At 40.6% G+C, this 18,868-nt stretch overlaps 1 protein-coding gene across 3 annotated transcripts in view; it reads left to right on the top strand.

The window, feature by feature from the left end:
- Positions 1-18,868, top strand: part of RAD51B (RAD51 paralog B) — a 367,919-nt gene that overhangs the window by 191,816 nt on the left and 157,235 nt on the right. For all 3 annotated transcript variants that reach the window (XM_038138921.1, XM_038138920.1, XM_038138919.1), the window contains one exon: positions 17,300-17,418. In XM_038138921.1, the coding sequence (XP_037994849.1) occupies positions 17,300-17,418 (119 nt within the window). The remainder of the gene's footprint in view (positions 1-17,299; positions 17,419-18,868) is intronic.

The raw sequence follows: 18,868 nt of genomic DNA, 5'->3' as shown, positions 1-18,868 counted from the left end.
AATTTGGCTGTTTTGCAGACAATACGTACCTTAGTTTTTAATGTTATATTCCAAATTGATTCATATACTACATGCATTTTGCTTTGGATATGACAAGACATGTATGGTGTGGCAAATTCCTTTACGCTGCCTTTTTTACTCTTCTGTGTCTGTTTGAGCTGACAAGATACCACCCAGCTCTGTTAGCCAAACTCAGCACTACTGCTCTGTGTTAAGGTTGTTAAGGTTGTTAAAGCTGGAGCGTGTTGCACTGACAGCAGTCTCCTACCACTGACCATGGCTTTCAATTCCAGTCTCCAGTCTGAGAGAGAATGGAGAAGAGACTGAGACTGCCACTAATAAAGAAAAAAAAATGATCCTTGTAGGTTTAACCCCACAGTAAGGCCTTTGGAGAGCATGCTAATACAGTTAAATGTTACTGGTGTTTGAAAACTGTTTCTGTACCTTCTGTAATTTCACCAGAGTTGCAATGGTTATTGCTTAAAAAGTCACTGCATCCGAAGAGAAAGGCTAGAGAAGCCAATCGAGAATGACTAATTTCAATTTTTCATGAATGAGTTCTTGCTGTAGTCAGCTGTGAGTGTTAACTGACAAATGACTGTGCTGCCTCTAGCTCTTATCTTGGTGGCTCTTGTAAATAAAGTAAGACAGGGCTGAAACGATCATGATAAGCTTTTGTTGGGCAGAGAATAATAATGCTGATTGTTCAGTAAGCATCCTATTTTCTGCTAGATTAACATTGAGACAGTCACCTGGAGTGACATAAAGAAGCACGCTTTTTGCTGAAACACTATATTTCACATGAAGTGCAAGTCTGTTGTTTTCACCAGTTGAACTTACTGAAATTCCTGTGGCACCTCTTACAAGAGATTGGATATAACATGTCTTGGCTAAATTCAAAACCCTGATCATGCAAGCTTAGCCAAGTAATTTGTTTTTCTTTGGCAGTGCTTGCCTTTAAAAGAAGGATTATATTAAGATTGACTAGGGACATACCAGGAAAAGTGGTGAAGTTCATTAGTATCTATGAATTTGGGCACCTCTTTCCAAGCTTTATGCTGTTTCTGCCACTGTGACCTTTGAATAGCAACAAATGTGTTTGAGCCATAGCTGCCCCCATATATCATGTACAAAATAAGTCAACATTCAGGGTTAAGTATCATGGAAGTAGGTACCAGTTGATCAGTAGTAATTTCCAGTTCTTTCAAAGCTACTCTAGGGGTACGTTATGTTTGCATATAAGTAAAGGTAAGTGTTGATAATTTATCAGAGATGGACCCCTGTTGCCCAATTTCTGTCAGACCTTTGATAATGTAACTTGGTCTTGCAAATTGCCTCTTCCTTCTTGAAAGTCATTTGGTTATAGTCTGAACAGTGTTTGAGCACTATCCCTGCCAACAATGACCAGATGTTGGAGTAGGAGAAGAGTAGGAGAGTAGTAGTAGTCTTAGAGTAGGAGACTGGCCAGATGACCTAGATTACAGCACGACTCCAGGTAAGAATGAAAATTCCCTAGTGGAGTGAAGGGAGGGAAAAGGGAAGGGCAATTGAAAGGCAGTTGATCTGCTTTCCAGTAAAGGATTAAGGCTCTTGTTCTTTGTAATAGGAGTGGCTGGTAAATTGTATTCCTTGTTGTGCAACAATTCCTGAGTTTTCAGAAAATACTTTTAATTGGAAAGACAAGTATTGAAGTGTCTACTCAGACAACATATTTTTTGAAAAAGATGTGAATGTGGACGCCCTCCCCTATTCTTACTCTGCCTAAGGTGTTTCCTTGGAAGTCCTTGGACCTAGTTCCTTGGTCCAAAGCTGTTGTTTGGGCAGGCTGCCAGAGAGTGGGGTGGATGGCAGCGAGGTTCAGCAGGAAATCTGCTTGGCAGGTATCAGCATGGCCTGTGTCTAAATCAGAAGATTTACTGGCCTGTACAGGTTTTCAGAAAGCATTTATTCTTTAGCAGATTGATTGATTTTAAAAATCAGGGTTTAGGGTTTGGTTGTTTTTTTTTACTAGCTCTGTTTAGGAAATGTTGCTGGCATAGTCAGCATTGGAGTGTAGAATGTACAAGCTGTTAATTTGATTCAGTGGGCATGAATGTAGGCTAGCCATGGCTGCAAGCTGTTGATACACTTCTGTTCACCAGCAAAGGCTGGAAACTACAGGTATAAAACTAGGCCCAAATTAGCCACCAAAGGTGTTCCTGCAAATCCTACTGCCTGCAGAAGCAGCTGAGTGAATGTACCTATCCAGAGGGGGAAATTAGAAAGCTGTAACACAGGTCTGCAGTTAGTAACAAGGCTTTGAATCCAAGTACTGCCCATTTTTAAAGTGAGCAAGTACAGGAGAACACTTCCATTTTCTGACTTTTGTGTGTGAGCTGTCATTTTAGCAACAAAAGTTGGAAATGTGGATATCATACAGGTGAACCTCTTATCAAATCCTTCTGTTTCCAAAGTAGCTTGATATTGTTGACTGACTTCAGATCTACATGGTGATATAGTTACCTGGCCTCAGTTTTGAACTGACCACATACTATAAACTTTATTTTAATTAAGTTGATACTAGCAAGAGCAACATTTATACCTGCATGTTGTTCCCAAATAAATTATGAAAATACTATTACTCTTTTACAGAACTAGTTATTTAATTTAATATGATTCATTTTCATGAAGGATTTTTTTACAAATTGTTTTGATGATTAATTTTCCTTACTGAAATTAAAAAAAAATTAGAAGTTAGGGAGAGAACAGTCTAGTCTGGTTACCTAGTTTGTGCAATCATAAACCTCTTCCAGGAATTACTTTGCTGGAAGAACTGAGGCACATCTGTTAGAACCAACATAAAAGACCTGCAAGAATGGCTGGTCTCCAGTAGGTACCAAATATCTAGACATTACTTATTTCTGGCTGAAAGCTTTGCCTGTCTAAGTAGATAATAACATTCAAGATGCCTAACATCATGTGCACCCCCATTGACAGTAGAGAAAGTTACAGAGTGTTGTGATGATCAACAGTATCCACGAGGCACTTTCCTAACTACTACTTTCTAAACAGTTTTCTTTTTAGCACAATCATAGCATGATAATTAAATGAAGAATCTTGTTTTGTTTAGAATTATTGACTATGTAATGTATTTGGCAAATGAATATGTAGAGCACACTCCTGTCATATCTGAGTGATACCAAACTAGGCTCCCTAAACTGTCACTAACTTGCAACCCTCCAGCATCTATAAGATGGTTGTGGGCACTGCCCTTCAGAAAAGAATGCCTGCTTTCTTCTAAGAAAATCCAGTGTCACAGTTCACTATGTGCTTTCCAGGTCTCCTGTGCCTTGATGGCAAGCTGGTTATATTTTGTCATGTAGCATCCTAAAAGAGCATTTCTACATATGCTTTTGTCCTTTTCTCCTGTCTTGAAAATGTGCAGATAATAAATAGATTTTTTCACTTCCCCAAACCCTGTTGATGCCTTGAGAAGGCTGACCTAGACCAGAGGCTAGATGGAGTTAAAGAATAAAGTAGGGATTTATTAAAAGGCCTCAATGGAAACACCTTGGGCAGCACAAGAGCCCAGCCAGGGCTACACCCAAGATGAACCTAAAATGTTCAGAAAATGGACAGCCGGTCACGAGGTCTCTCACTTTTATAAGTTCTGGACCATTAGCATATTGGAGTTAATTGTCCAATCACAGCTTTAGGTTATGAAGTCACTTTCTTCTTGTTTTTCTCTTCAGTCCACGTTGTTAATGGTCTTGGGCTGAAATTTGGGTGGTTGTCCTTGGTCCCAAGCTAGGAAAGGAATTGTTTTGTCTGGCTACTCTGTGAAGAGAGCTTACCATCCTTTAATCTGGGGCTCAGAACTACACACTAAAGCAGTACAGAATTTGAAAAGTATAAAAGCTAAAACTTAAGGTGTCATGCTTGATGGAGGAAATCAGTCTTTCCACACTATTTGGGCCTCCAGCTTTTTGCTGACATTTTACTTCATGCATGAGTTTGGATGTAAGGCTCTGTGAGATGACTCTCACCCACTCTGTGCTATTGTGGGTTAGCTCTGAATCTCACATTCCATTCACCTAGGCCACCTGTAGCCTTCTGTCAGTTACAGAAACTTTCTATCAGTGCAGAGCTCTTGTGAGAGCTTATGTAAGGGCAAAATTCAAAGTTGGCTTCATAAAAAGGTGAAGTTCTTTAACCACATTCACTAACATACTACTTAGTCCATATTTAGTCCTTTCTTATGTATAACAAGTATATAATCTTTAATCTATTGTTACCTGGTAACAAAGTTTATCTCATAATTATTCTACTTTTTAATTACTGTTCTTGTTCATTTGCATTTTAATTACTGTTCTTGTTCATTTGCTTTTCAAATTCAAGGGCTCCATGGTACAAGTTCTGCTTGAGAAACACATGTGATGTTCCCCAGGGATTGTATTCCATCACAGCACTCAAGTTATTTGTTTTACATACTCCTAGCCTAAGTCTGAAGAAATTGGAATTGTTTCAAAGTGTAATGTAATCAAATCATAGAGTTTATGCCTAAGGTAAGATAGGCAGCTCCAGAACAGAGGGAAAAACAGCAGTTACTTGGTTTGGCTATGTGGAATACATGATCTTCCCATTGTAAGTCTCTCTTGTCACATCAGGCAGAATGAACTTGCCCATGGTGTTGCTTCCTAGAGGCAGAAGTCAGTTGGCTTCATTGATTCCAGGACCTATAGTGAAATCACAGTGCTGCTTTTTGGAGAGGATGGATTAAGGATATGAAGTAGAAATGCCTGGAATTACCTAATTGGTCAATGACTGAAGTTGCTTTACTTTCTGGCAATTAGATTATGCTGGAAAACAGACACATGCTTCATATCACTGATGTGCAGCTTAGCAAGTCACTCCTAATTCAGAAATTTGGAGCAACAGTAGTATAGAAAGGACAGAAATGTGTCACAACTTAGGGAACAGCCCTACCAGGGTGCTACTGGCATAGTCATCTGCCAAGTAGCCATTCCTTGGTGAAAGTAAAAAACCAGGGTATTGATTTTCTCATGTGGCATATGGTACTATTTTAAAGTGTCTAATAGAACTGTTTATTTCCAGGCTAGGATGGTGTGACATAGTACTTCCTGCAAATCTTTGTTATCTTTCATTTCCATGAACATAGAGTAAACTTGCATTTAAAAGCTGCTAATTTCTCAGTGGTCTTTCAGCCATTGGCAGCCTCTTGTTTTGTAGAGTTAAGCATGCTAACGTCTCTGCATCAGAAATGTTTTCCAAAAGGTAGGATTTAAAAGTTAAGTGGAACTCCCACCGTTCTCATCTCTCTGGCTTCTGCTGTGGTACCCAGGGATGATCCTCAACATGGTTGTCCCTCTTTCTTTTATCTTGTTTTTCCAGCTCTTGCTCTGGTAAAAGCATGGCAGAGCCTGTGCGGAGTTTATGATGAGTGAGTCTGAGTTTTTTGCTTTTACAAAACTCCTAAAATCCTCCTCTTCGTGGGTCTGTTCCAGTTACTATATATCCAGTTGTGGTTTTGGTGAAGTGTCTATATCCTCATTCATATCCAGCGTCATTTTGTCATTGTGCTGTTGAGAATCTGTGCCTCGCAGTCAGTGTTCCTTTAGGGCTGGACAAAGGCAGCCTCTCTTCCAAAACTAATTGGGGCAAGTTTGGTTAAATTCCTGTTTCAGTCCTGGCTCCATGGGAGGTTCTTAGACATCTACTCTGTAGATGTTCTAGTATTTGAACATGGTCACACAGTAGCATCCTTTGCCATGAGGCATGTCTGGGTGTCTGTCACACAGAGATCCCCTATAACATTTCAGTGTAGCTCAGACTAGAAGGTTTATTTTTAATTGAAAAAAAAACAAAACAGCAGCAACAAAAGACTGTGCACTTGTTTCTGTTGCATGGTTGAGGGGATCATGTTTGTACTGCTGATATCTCATATGATGAGAGATTAGCTTTTCTAAATGATGGGTGTGGTTGTGCTGGCAAAGTACTTGAAGAAATGACCTTACCTTGTTGGAAATTACATTGGCCATGCAGCAGGGGCCAGTCTCCTGTTACAGTCTGCAACAAGCTGGTGCCCAGTGGAGCTGCAGTGCTGGTTCAGCCAGATGTGCCAGCTTCTGCCCAAGATGCAGAGCAGACTCCCAGCTGCAGTAGCTGCGGTAGCTGCTGCCATCTCACAGCACTTTGAGCGAGAGCAGAATTTCCAGCCCTTCCACCTCTCCCAAGCACAGGCCAGGCAGTTATTTTCTGCCTTCTATGAGTAGTCTGCTGGTTAAGATGCAATTTGTGCTTTGAATTTCCTCATTTCACATCTTGACCAGTGGCTCTGATAAGTGAGAACAAATACTTGCAGCCATACATTTTTAAAGTACATTGATTAGATTCAGTCTTGTAGGGGGAAAAAAAACGCATCTAGTATTTCCATACCTGCTGTAGGCCAACACTAAACTATAAAATTCCCACCAAGATTGCTTATACATACATGGAAGATGTTTTGATGATTTTTTTAAAGTATATAGAGGGGTCTGTATAGAGAGAAAATGTGTGAATCACCAAACTCTTTAATTTTTAAAAATTCCCTGTAGATCAGCAGATTCTTGTGGGGGAAAAAAGGTCATCTTTAGGTTCAGTTTTATCATCTGGGCTATTACAGCTGTCATAAATTAATTCTCAAGTTATCTTCTCTGCAAGATAGCTGTATAGTATAACGAATTAAGATTGAGCTCTTTTTTGAAATTTATAATCTTGTTGAAATGACAGAAAGCTCATGTGGCATACAAGGTCAGTTGCTATGTTATATATAACTTCTTGTTTTCGTCTCCTACTGTTCTTGCAGGGAACTAAAAATCTTTTAGACAACAGATGTGGAACACTTGAAATATTTGGAATGTGTGGGAATATACTGAGGGACCACCTGTCCTGCAATGTGAAAGACAGAATTGGTTTGTGAGCATTATTGGTTACTCCTGCAGTGAACAGGACTCATGTATTAAAAGTAAAGCAGAATGAAAACTATGGGGGACTAGGTTGGCTTTACTCAAGGAAACATGGGCAAGAAAGTTGAATCCACAAGTTAAATACTTCTTACTACTTAGCCAATAGTCCACATTTGAGTTTCCCTTTTAATAAATGTAGCCTGGAGCAGTTAGTCTTGGGAAGCTCATAGTTAAGAAGAAAAGAAACAATTTATCTGATTTAACCTGAAATAAGGTATTTTATTTATTGTGTGACTACTTCCACTAGTCAGATCCGATTTATTTAGTTACTAATTAATGATTACAACTAGTAATGACTGTATTGCCTATCCTTTGTGAAACCAAAAAAAACCCCACAAATTATGTGCATATTGTAGAAAACTATGGCTTTAATAATAATTGGATTGCTAAGGATGTTGAGGTGGCTTGTTCCTGGTGTCTATTTTTCTATCCTTTTACTACTTATTGACTAAAGTAAACAAATGCTGTTTCACAGATGAGGGAACAAAGGCACAGATAGGATCACTATGTAGCATTTGCATTTCTTCATTTGGAGTCCTGGCATGTGAGCACCCACAGTTCTTTATTATCTTTTTCCTTCAATGATTTTTAAAAAGGAGGATATTAAAATTGAGATGATAGCCACTTCCCTGCCTCAGGGAAGGATTGTGAAGATAGTTAATGTTTATACCATATACCCCCTCTTTCCCTCCCTGCAACTGTAGGGTGAAGCTGCCATTGCTCTGGTCCCCACTACAGTAAAAAGGGAAGGTTATCACTCAGTGCTTCTGCCCATAGGTGAGCTCTGGCTGGGAAACCTGGGAAACAGGCAGTGCCTCAAGCTCTGCCTTAAGCATAAAAATGATACAGGAAATCAGAGAGAAATTCACAAACTGAGATTCATCCCTTCTTCTGTGGACCTTGGAAACAGTGATGTCTGGTTACAGTTAATGGCTCAGGTTCCTCTTTAAATTTTGGGTGTAGGTGTGAAACTGTCCTTCAAAACTGAAATCTCTGTGTGATAGTACGTATCCAGAGTTGGTGAATGAAACAGCTGTTGATGCACTCTCTTGGTAAGATGAATAGAAAAGCCAGGACACACATTAGTAGTGTTTCCCACAGCAGGTACAATTTTCCCTGCCCTCACATATAATGGTTTTCTTCTGTATTCTATGCAAACAAATTACAGGTATTCTGAGAGCCACAACTTAAAATTTCTCAGCCTTTTTGCATGCAAAAATCCAGCATTAATGATGCATTTTTATGTTTAGAGTTCTTAATAGTTTGCTGGAGGGAGGTCTTTGTGATTAAAGGAAGCAGGTTTCATTGAGCCAGACTTGAGCTCTGGTCTGTCCTCTTTTTCACCTCCCCTTAGGGCAAAGACCAACAGCTTGAGGGTGACCCCTTCAAGAAGTTTTTACCAAAAAGGAAGATGAGAAAGGCTGGACAGGCTTTTTCTAATGCTCTGCACTGGAGCCAGGAAAAGGCAGCTGTTTCTAGCCTTTCTGATGTTTGGGGTTTTTTTTGGTTTTTGTTTTTGGTTTAGTTTTTTTTCCCTTTCCTGGTGGCTGGGATCTGGGCTTGCTGCCATATCTGTTTGTCTGTCTGTCTCATGTTGTTTTTCTCAGAGAGCTTCAGAGGCCAGTTGCCCATAGTCAGTTGCTGGGAACAGAGGTTGTTCCTTGTATCGTCTTAACTCTCCATGCCAGAATGTTCATGCTTGAATAGGAAACAGCGAGATCTGTCAAAATAGCTCTTTTCTTTAGGGCTTTGAGGCTGCATTCTCCATGGCCATCTGTTCCCTTTCACCCTTTTGGACAATGTTGCTATTTGAAACGAACCACTCTTTGCTCTCTCCCTTTCCCTTTGCCCTCCCCCTGCCCCCAAATCTGGGAAAAAAAAATTGTTTCTGGCCCTGACTGGCCTCTGGAGGATTCAACCATTTTTTTAGTCCAAGGATTAAAAGTGATATTTTGCAATTTTTTTATTTTTCACTGACTTAAAAAAATGTAATACATCTCAGGAGAGAAGAGTCACTGCAGTCAAAAGATCGTTTTGGATTTATGCATTACTCTCCACAGAGCACTTTGGTGTCTTGTCGCTGCCTGATGCAGACTACCGTGAAAATTTGGCACATCTTGGAATATTTTGCATTACAGCAGGAGCGGAAGGAACCTCCTATAGTTAAGGGTGTATAAATGTTTCCCTTCTAACCCTCTGTCATCAGTCAGAAAAGCTTATCAGGATGAAATTTTCCAGTCTTGGTTGTTGTCCAAAATTGAATTTATTTGCTTAATTCAGATAAAGTAGGTCATTCCTTTTTGAGAATGAGAGAAAGAAAAAAAGCCTATACCTCCTCTGCTTCAGGATGGGCAACTGTGCCATGAAGAGAGGGACTGACTAGCTGAGAAACTCCTGGAAAGTCTGTGTCAGTCAGAGAGTGAAGCCAGACCCCTGTAATCATCAGTCATTTTAACATCCTGCATGTTTTATACTGCCTCTGTGTGTGTGTGCTGAAGCACATAAATATATATGTATTTTCAGCTTTGGAGATGAGTCAGTTCTGAACAGTGAGCCCTGTGGAGGCTGCATGTACTGAAATGTTTTGTCATACATCTTATAGTGAGGAGGAGCACATTTTCTATAGATGGGTATATTGGCTGTGCAATAAAACAAAAGTGAAAGTGCCCAATTAATTTATGTTCAGAAGCTACTTCAAGCTGTGTTTTGAAGGTGCTCTGAGTATTCACAAGCATCTGCTAGGTCTCTATGTAATGTTTGATGGGCCAGCCCAGAAGATACTTCATTAGAGAAGAGGTTGCATTCTTCATCTTGTGTCAGGAGCCATTGTGTGCTGAGAAATAGATACAGCCAGAGAAACCCATATTGGCAAGTGCAGACTTGTGGTTAAATACCAGTTAAGAAATGCCACAGTCAACCGTGATGATACCCATTGTGAGAAATAATTGACTCCGCTGCTGTGTTTGAAAGGCAGAGTTGAAATTGCACATAGCAGTTTTTTGCATTTAATATTTTCTAACTTTTGTGTTCTTAGTCATACAACCAAAGCATTCTTCCAGTTCAGCTTTTGTGATTGACAGTATTAAGCATTTGGCCAAATCTGAACTCCAGATGTGAACAGCTGTAATTTGCAAACAGTCATCTCTAGCCCCCAAATGTTTGGCTGACCTCTGTTTCCGTGTTGCAGGCTGAAGGAGGATTGCTTCCTTCTGGAATTTCAGTTTTGATAACTCTGGCTCATGATCCAAGCTTTACAGCTCAAACATTGGGGTTTTTTATTTACACCTAGAGGGAATTCTTGCAACTCTAATGTATGGGACCAGTGTTAAGAATGCTGAAGGCTAAATTTTCAAAGAAATTATGATGGTCATCATGCAAAGCAAAGCAGTTTGCTCAGTTTGAATTGCAGTCTTAACCTGAAGTACTATTTAACACTGCATTTTAAACATAGTCCATGTGGTTATCAGCCCCACTGAGGAGCTTTAATTATTGTTTTAACTGGCTGTATAAAGAAGTTGTCACTAAATTTGAAAATTATTTGGAAAGATACTACTGAAAGTAAAAGATACTGCCAAAATACTCTTGTGCTCAGGAGTAAAAAGAACATATACTTTATTCACTAGTTCAAAGCCATGTTGCTAGGCTGTGATCAGAATTTGTTATTCATTTAGACATTTTATGCTGAGTATATTGAGAAAAATCCACCCCAGTGTAGGCTGACTGTCAGCACTAGTGTTCATTGAGCAAACTCAGATGCTGGCAGTGACCTGGCTGTAGCAGCACAATGCTCCCTGTGGCTTCTTAGCAGAATATATTTACCAAGAAAAAGGTCAGTGCTATTGAAAACTAGCTTGTATACACTCACTGTCCTTTTCTGTCTGCCATGTGGGCACACAGCATCAGCCCACTCCTCGAGAGATGGGCAGCCGTGTCAGAAACACCCTGGGTAAATCAGTGCTAATTGTGCTTTTGTTGGCCCCTTTGCTGGAGAGCTCATTGTGCAAACTGGACTCTCTCCCTCCTACCCCCATGGCCCTGCTGCACCGTGACTCTGAATTTAAGGTTCATTTGCAGACTGGAGTGCTGCTGCTTTTGCCTGCACTGTGACAGTTTCCTGGGTATGAGAGCTAAATTGCCATGACACTGTTTCTTTACCCAGACATATTTTATGGAAAAAAATGTCGACTGTGGGAATAATCTGCCTCTCAGACCACAGCATCTTAACACGACCATATTGCTGTGAACTGCATTCTGAAACTCGCTGCAGTTTCAGAGCTGTATGTCACTCTCCTCCCCCAGCTGTATTAGCTTTTGTTCTGCCTTTCTGGGATTCAGCCATTTAGGCTTCCAGGCTTCAGGCTGTTACGGAGGGGTGAGTGTGACAGCGGGCTTATTCAATTCTAGTCTGGAAAGTTCGGAAGTGGCAAATCCAGATGATGGGTAAACACTAGCGGAGAGTGATGAAGTTTAGCAGCTGAGATGAACCATCCTGGGAAAATCAGATACGATAATTCCTTGGCTGTGTAGGTCAGAGGGTTGAGGCTTGCAGCATGCAAGGCTTCAGTTGCTCTGACAGTGGGATTCTAAATCTCATTTCTTTATTCAAGCCTTAAGGGACCTACATACATGTAATTCTAGCATTCTGCCCGCTCCCTCCTACATACCTTCTGATTAATATCATGATCTGTTTAATTCCCTGAGGGAACTTAAGCAAAAAAATTGCAGCAATAACTTGTAGCATGATTGGTGAGGTGATAATTAAAAGCATTTTCTGGATCACAGGGCCCTAGCATTGCCAGATGCCACGATTGGGCAAGCTTTGTTTTTCAACCTATGTATCCTTTATATGTGCAGGCAGGCAAAATGCCAGGTCTGGGTTGTTTGGGGTTTTTTCCCCCTCCCTTAGCTCAATGGTTTGTGATTTTATTGTTTAGTCCTGGAGAGACAGGAAGAAGTGACTGCATAGGAGAGGTTCAAAAGAAGAAGCTGCTTTAAGTTTTAATGACGAGCAATGTGGGAAAGACCTCTGGGTACTGAGAGTGGTGTAAATTAGTATAATTTTAGAAAAGGAAGGAATTTCTCAAAGACCCCTGTTAGGGGAGGGAGGTTTAGCTGAGGGGTAAAAAATGTATCCTTGGTTACAGAAAGGAATTGACTTAACTACTTTCTTCTACTTGTGCTTTACCATCCCTCCCACCAAATCACTGCTGCTTGTGTCATTTGCAGTAGCACTGCAGCAGTGATGGAGAGCTGGAAACTCACCACTTTGTGATGTGGTGTCAGGCAACAGAGGCAGAACATTTTCACCAGTAAAAAAAATCTCTGTTCCCAAGGCTCTCAACTCTAGAATTCCCTGATTTGGGCCCTGTTTCAGGTGTTGTAAACCACCAGCTCTCTTCCCACCTCCACAGATCTCCTGAGACCTGATTGTTTTGGTCATGGCTGGTAGGTTGTCTGGCAAGAAATCAGAACAGCTGGATTTTTTTCATCTTTGTGTCAGTTCCTTTTCTAGGTCATCAGGCAGGAGGCTCAGTACTAGCATATGTGTGTCTCTCTTTCTCAACTCAGAAAAGAATTGACATGAGCTTGCCAATGAGTTCAGTGAGGGAATGAGATCTTCTGGTGTAAACCACACTGGTAACAGTAGGCATGCAGGTGTGGGATTAAAAGTAAACCAGCATCTCTCCAGTTCTCTGGACCCTTCCTAATGGACCCTTCCTAAATTTTTGAGCTGTGTAAAGGTCCCTGCTGATTTTTTGGGGGTAGAATAAAGATCAACATTACTTATTTGAAAAAACTTCCAATGTTTCATGAATAATACTCAAAATCCTTATTTATACACAGTTTTTCTGCCCTGTCATGTATTTTGATGTATTTTCCCCTCATCCCTTAGGGAAGTTTCTTTGTAAGTGGGGAATAGTCATCAGCAGCTAAGAGACTTGTAATCTGCAATTCTCATAAAAAAAAGAAAAAAAAGTTCTTTAGGAGGAGCTATCTTTTTGTTCTCTATTTGTCTAGTGCTTTGCATCTTGAAGAAGAGAGCTCTAGGAGTTGTTACAATGGAAATAATGAAATGACTGGGGGGGAAAAACCAGCAAAAAAGGACCTTGATCTAATATCAGATTAACTGTGTAAAAATCACCCAGAGTGTGTACACATAAAGACATAAATATGATAAAGAAAAAAAGTGGTGAAAACTCACCTGTTTTGGAGCATATGAGATAAAATGAACTCTGTTCTCCAAAATGAGAAGTGAGCTTATTCCTTTTCTATTGCATTCACTGCTGACTCCATCAGAACTTTGCATCCTGGAGTCTATAACTGGCAGGTTTTGGTCTCGTGATGATGAGGCTGAAATGGAACAGCCTGTTTAGTGTAATCTCAAATCAGCACATAACACATTTGGGTTTTTTTTTTTTAAACTGGGGATTAGTGGGGGGTTTAATATTTAATTGCTTTGTTTGCTAAGTATATTTTGATGACTGTGCTAGTGAAAAAAAAAAAAAGGAAAACTAAATTACATGCCATTGATTACTGAATAACTCCAACTTCCAGATAAAATATTTTCTACTTAATTGAAATTTTGAAGTAATATAGAATAATCTAGGGGAGGGGGGGAGGGTGGTAGTTTGTAAAGACTTAGAACTAGGAGGTTTTAGAAGTAAAATGCCAAATTCCCTCTCATAATAAAAGGGACAACATAAGCATTTTAAAAAGTTAGCATTTTCCCATGGCTAGTCTTGTGGCCAAGCTTGATTTCTTACAGCAGCAACTGTTTTTCTTGCCATATGTCCTAAATAATAAAAGACTGTATGAAGTCAGTAGTGTACTTTGAGACATACCTTAGCTGAGCAGTGCAGAGAGTGAGGCAGCCACCACTGTAGGGTAAGAGAATCAGAATCACCTTTTGACTTAAGCAAAAGCTCTGTGGAGAAGGGCTGAAAAGGGCAGAAGGCAAGCAGTGGGAGTTTGAAGAGCACTGTGGTTAGTTACTTCACAGATGAGTTTTGTCCTGTGGGGTTGTTTTTTTATTGTGTGATGGGTTTTTTTCCACCATTGCATATTTTTATACTTGTACTTTCTGAATAGGTGGCGATGGAAAAAGTAGATTAGGGGTTGAAGGGGATTTTTTCTTCTTTTTCTTCTGGTCCCATTGTCAGAGATCTGCACCAAAAGTACAGACTAAATGCAAGGCAGGTGAAAAGTAGTGGTCTTTGAGCTCTGCCAGTGAACCAGAAAGCTGCACAGCCTTGAGTGAGAGGCAAAGCGCATTCATTCATATTGCATGGCGTGCTGGTTTTGTTGAGCTCGAGTAGTTTAATTCTTTATAAATATTTTCTTTGTACTTTCAGAGAGATTTTCTTCCTTATTTTTGATAGCCATGCTTTTATCAAGATGGTTTGATGTTAAGATTTGAAAGATTTGGGAACTTGTTGCTTCACTGTTTTGTTATTTCACTGTCATATAGTTCATCAATTCATTTTTAACATAAATATTTTCAAATTACCAATTGATAGACATTGCAAAGGGCCCATTGTTGGGGATGAACCTGCCAGGCAATATGTCCATCTGGAAAGAAAAAAAAAATCGATATGTGAGAATATGGACACGGTGGAACTAACTGTTCTGTGCAGTTATACCAACAAGGAACATGTTGGGGTTTTTTTATTCAAGACTATAGTCACATTCTGCCTGCATAGACTTCTTGCATTAAAAAAGATTGTTTTAGGACATTTGTTTCATTTGATTGAAGATACTGGTCTAGTTATCCAAATTTTCCTTGGATAAGAAACTAATGGAACCTAAGTGTCTTTATGAGCAAATCACCTCCCAACATACTTGCAACAACTGGGACTTGGTTACATGAGGATTTAGTCTCTAAAATGTATCACCTTATATGCAGAGGACAAGAAGGTCTTTGAGACCAGCTCTGTATTTGCAATGCTCTGATTGGGCATAATAGAATAATCCCAGAAGCACTACTGAGCTGAATAATCCTGCTGTTCCTTCCAGTGAAAAATGGGAGGTGAAATAAAACCACTTTCCCCATCCTGCCCATATGTGTCATTTCTCTCAGTGACAGGGAAGTTACTTATAGAAAGTTTGTTTTGATTGCATTGATAGACAGAAACCAAATGAATCTCATTCTCATGTGTAAGGAGGGCCAAGTGTTGTGGCCCAGTTCTGCTGACGGTTCCTTCCTGGGCACTGGAGCCCAGTGCAAGCCCCTTCTGCTTGGAAGCAGCACCGCGGGCCACAGTTGAAGAATCACCCTTTCTTCTTTGTTTTTCCCCTGGTTGTGGAGAGGTATTTACTTTGCATTTGACTCAGACCACAAGCAGCTTTATTTTCACTTGTGACAGCTGTTCAGTGAGAGTGAAGCAGCCAGTTCCTCCTCTGTGTTTGCAGTCCAGAACAGATACGGTGTCTGCTGGTGTCTCTGCCAGTGCTCTGAAAAGTTCATTTTCACAGGAGACAACGGAACAGGCATCTCATGCAGTCCTTGGCCTGTCTGCTTTGAAGATACGTTTCATGCTATTTTGTGTGTGTGTGAGGAAGGAAGGAGTATTTACAGGAATGGAAGTCACCCATTTTACTAGAGCTGTACCTGATACAGAAAGCAGGGAGTTGTTCAGACATCATCTTCTAGCCTTCTAACATTCACCTTCACCTCCCATCTAGGATCCCATCTCTGTGCTTCTGGACACCCACTCCCTTACTGCACGCATATACTGAGATGTCACCTTTCTCTTGTCTGTATGTCAGCTCTGTTTTCTTACTTTCCCTAATCCCTGCACTCCCTGTTCCACCTGTGTCCTGAACAGAAACCATGATGCCAGCAGTGACTGGAGTAAGAACTGGCTTTAAGCCCACTGGAGACTCTGGAACTGCTGCCCATCAGCTGACTGCACACTGTAGGTGCTGTGAAAGCATCTACCCCACAGCATGTGTAAGCACTCCATACCACTCTGCCATGGTTCATCTTGGAGAGTTTGGGGACCTCTGAGCAGAGACCAGAGTCTTATAAGCCTGTTTTCTTTTTGGGCCAATGTTGGTGTGATACTCCCATCTCTAAGCATGGAAACATCAGGGTTTGGAAGCACAAGACAATGCATGCTGGAAAAAAAATCACTCTCTCTGAACAGCGTTATTTATCCACTTCCTTTGTCCAGTTCATTAATGTCTAAGTAGTGGTTGAAATAACAGAAAAGATAAGTCCAAGATTTTTTTAAGGCCATGTTTCAACATAAATCTGTTTTCTTAACATATCCTCTTTCCTTCCTCTGAGACATTTGCTATCTTTTTTGTGTTTAGGGCAAGAAGAAGGAATGCAGCACATATTGTCACTGCCCTTGAACTTCTTTGCAAAGCTGGCACTGCTTCCTCCTGTTTGCTTCGCTTCTTGTTGTACCTCTGTATCTGCCCAATGCCTCAGTTCGCAGGAGGATCCCTTACAAAATGGAAACCTTTCCAGTGAGGCTTTCCCTTTCACCGTGCAAAAAGTCTTTGCTGTAAATTTGCTCCAGGTTTACTAACTGCTTTGCACCAAAGTCATAAATTTTAATAACTTCACAGAAGAGGATTTGCCCTCTTCACATTGTGGCTGACACAGTATGGTACAGTGTGCTTTCTCCTGTATAGGAAAATAAAATAAATTACAGCAATTAGATTGTCCTGCCATAAACCTTACACATTTCTGTTCACTTTGGGACAGGGTTTAGGCCTGAAGGAATGCAGAATTAGGAATTGCTGAGGAGTGATATCTCCATAGCATAATAGCAGCAGGTTCCAGACATTTAACCATTTAAATGCCTGGCTCAGGATTGCAACAGCAATATGTTACTCCTTCTGTTACATAATAACAGCTGCATGATTTGAGGGAAGTTTGAGTGTGAATTTTGTGGCTGTTTTATGCCAACATTAGCTACTTCTGGAACGTCTGGCCTCCTTGTAGTGAGGAGCCCACAGGCAGGGGTGCGTGAATTGCTTCTTGGTGGTGTGGAATGGTGGCTCCCAGCTCTAAACAGGGGTACAGGGGGGTACAGTTACATCAGCAACATCTCCTTAATTCTTGGCACTTATCATTGATGTCAGAGGGTGAGATGGAGAACTCACACTACAGTTGGATAAAAATGTCAGAAAGGTAGGAAATGAATGCAACAGTGCTATCTCTTAAGTGCTATTTGTAATTACTTAGCTTAGGGAATAATCTGAGATGTTTGATGAAGTTTCAATGCTGTGAACCCTTTTCTGTGCCACAGTCATGATGCAGTTTCTATCGTGTTTATCTTCAGGATCCTCTGTGAGTGGGAAGAGGGATTCTGGTTATGTGACAGCAGCCCTTGGCAACACGTGGAGTCACAGCGTCAACACCAGGCTCATACTACAATACCATGACTTGCCAACAAGACAGGTGAGAACTTAACAGCAAAGAGAATTTAAATAAAGCTACACCAGCAGTTCTTGGTCAGATGGGCTGTGTCCTTCAGCCTCTCTGGTTATGCTACATGTGTTGAGAACTTGGCAGTCGAGAGCCCAGTCGCTTATTTGGGGTAGAGGTCGGTCAGTGTCCTTTGTTTTTAAGGGATGACCAGCACTCCAGTGCCTCCATGTATTAGCATGGGCCTTTCTGAGTCACAGTTGGTACAGAGGTACAAATTTCTTGAGCCTTTAGTGCATTCTGCATCGTGGAGATGAAAGGTAATCCTTAGAGTGCTTTCTTGCACAGGAATTTTAGGACAGGAGAAACCTAATCTTTTCACTGCCATGATTGTTTTGCTGTCCACATGTTGATTGTCATGCTGTCCACTCTTTGTGCCCAATTTCAGCTGTGACTGTTAGCACAGGGAGCACTCTCTGTGGCTGCTGTTTGTGAGGAGAAGCTTGCTGCCTGCACCAGCAAGCTTAACTTTGAGCGGTATGGTACCGGTTTCCCAGAAGTATGCCTGCAAGTAGGAGAATAGTCACCCTTTTCACTGAGAGACTTTGTGCTTTTAAGTGAAACAGAGTAGCATCTTTTACTGCAAACTTCACCTCTTAATTTAAAAAAACTGAAAAACTGGGACACAAGACATTTGGGGTATGATTGAGGGAATGACTTTTTTTTTGTTTTCAAAAACATCATAATGCATGATTTCATCTGTCCCTTGGGATATCTGTGGTTATAATCTCTTTTGGCTTTGTCTGTTCTGTTTTTGCATTGATGTAACTCTTTCCAAAGGCTGTGACCCTCAGTCTTAATGTTATTGATTTCCTGCCAGTTAAAGTAGAGACTGTCAGAAAAATTGCTACGTGATATTTGTACCATCTTACTCCTATACCATTACTACCCATGTGTGTTCAGGTTGGTGCTCCTGGGTTTACTGTCACAACACAAAGTTTCTTACTTTTAAATTGCAGTCTTTAGAGCCAGAGGAGAGGAAGCAGAGGAATCTGGCTTAATTAGAGAATTATTTATTAGAAGTAAAATTAGAATGATAGCACTCTGTTTCTTCAGTAGTTGTGGGCACTTTAATTACTTCAAAGCAGCAGTCCTCTGGACTTTGAAGTAGAAGGTTAAGTGTGTCAAATGCAGGTAGAAAAGGCATCTTCTGTACTCACTTCCAAAGGCTATGCATAGAAATGTACTCCTACTGCTGCTGGTCTTAGACATTTTCTTATGTACTGCTTCATATTCTGGTCTGTAATGAGTTCTCCTTTTTTACAAAAATACTAAGTTTGCAAAATACAAAGCTGTTCATAAATTTCCTGGATCACTTCAGAGTTACATGAGAGGTGGACTTGGCAGAGGGTAAAGGGCAGAAACTGGGCTCTGTGTTACTTCATGATGCACAAAGTCAGCTAAAACAGATTAAGAACATTCC

The sequence above is a fragment of the Motacilla alba genome, chromosome 5, assembly GCF_015832195.1.
Source record: "Motacilla alba alba isolate MOTALB_02 chromosome 5, Motacilla_alba_V1.0_pri, whole genome shotgun sequence".
NCBI lineage: Eukaryota > Metazoa > Chordata > Aves > Passeriformes > Motacillidae > Motacilla > Motacilla alba.
Note: the sequence above shows the minus strand (reverse complement) of the source record. Positions and strands in the feature narration are given on the sequence as shown.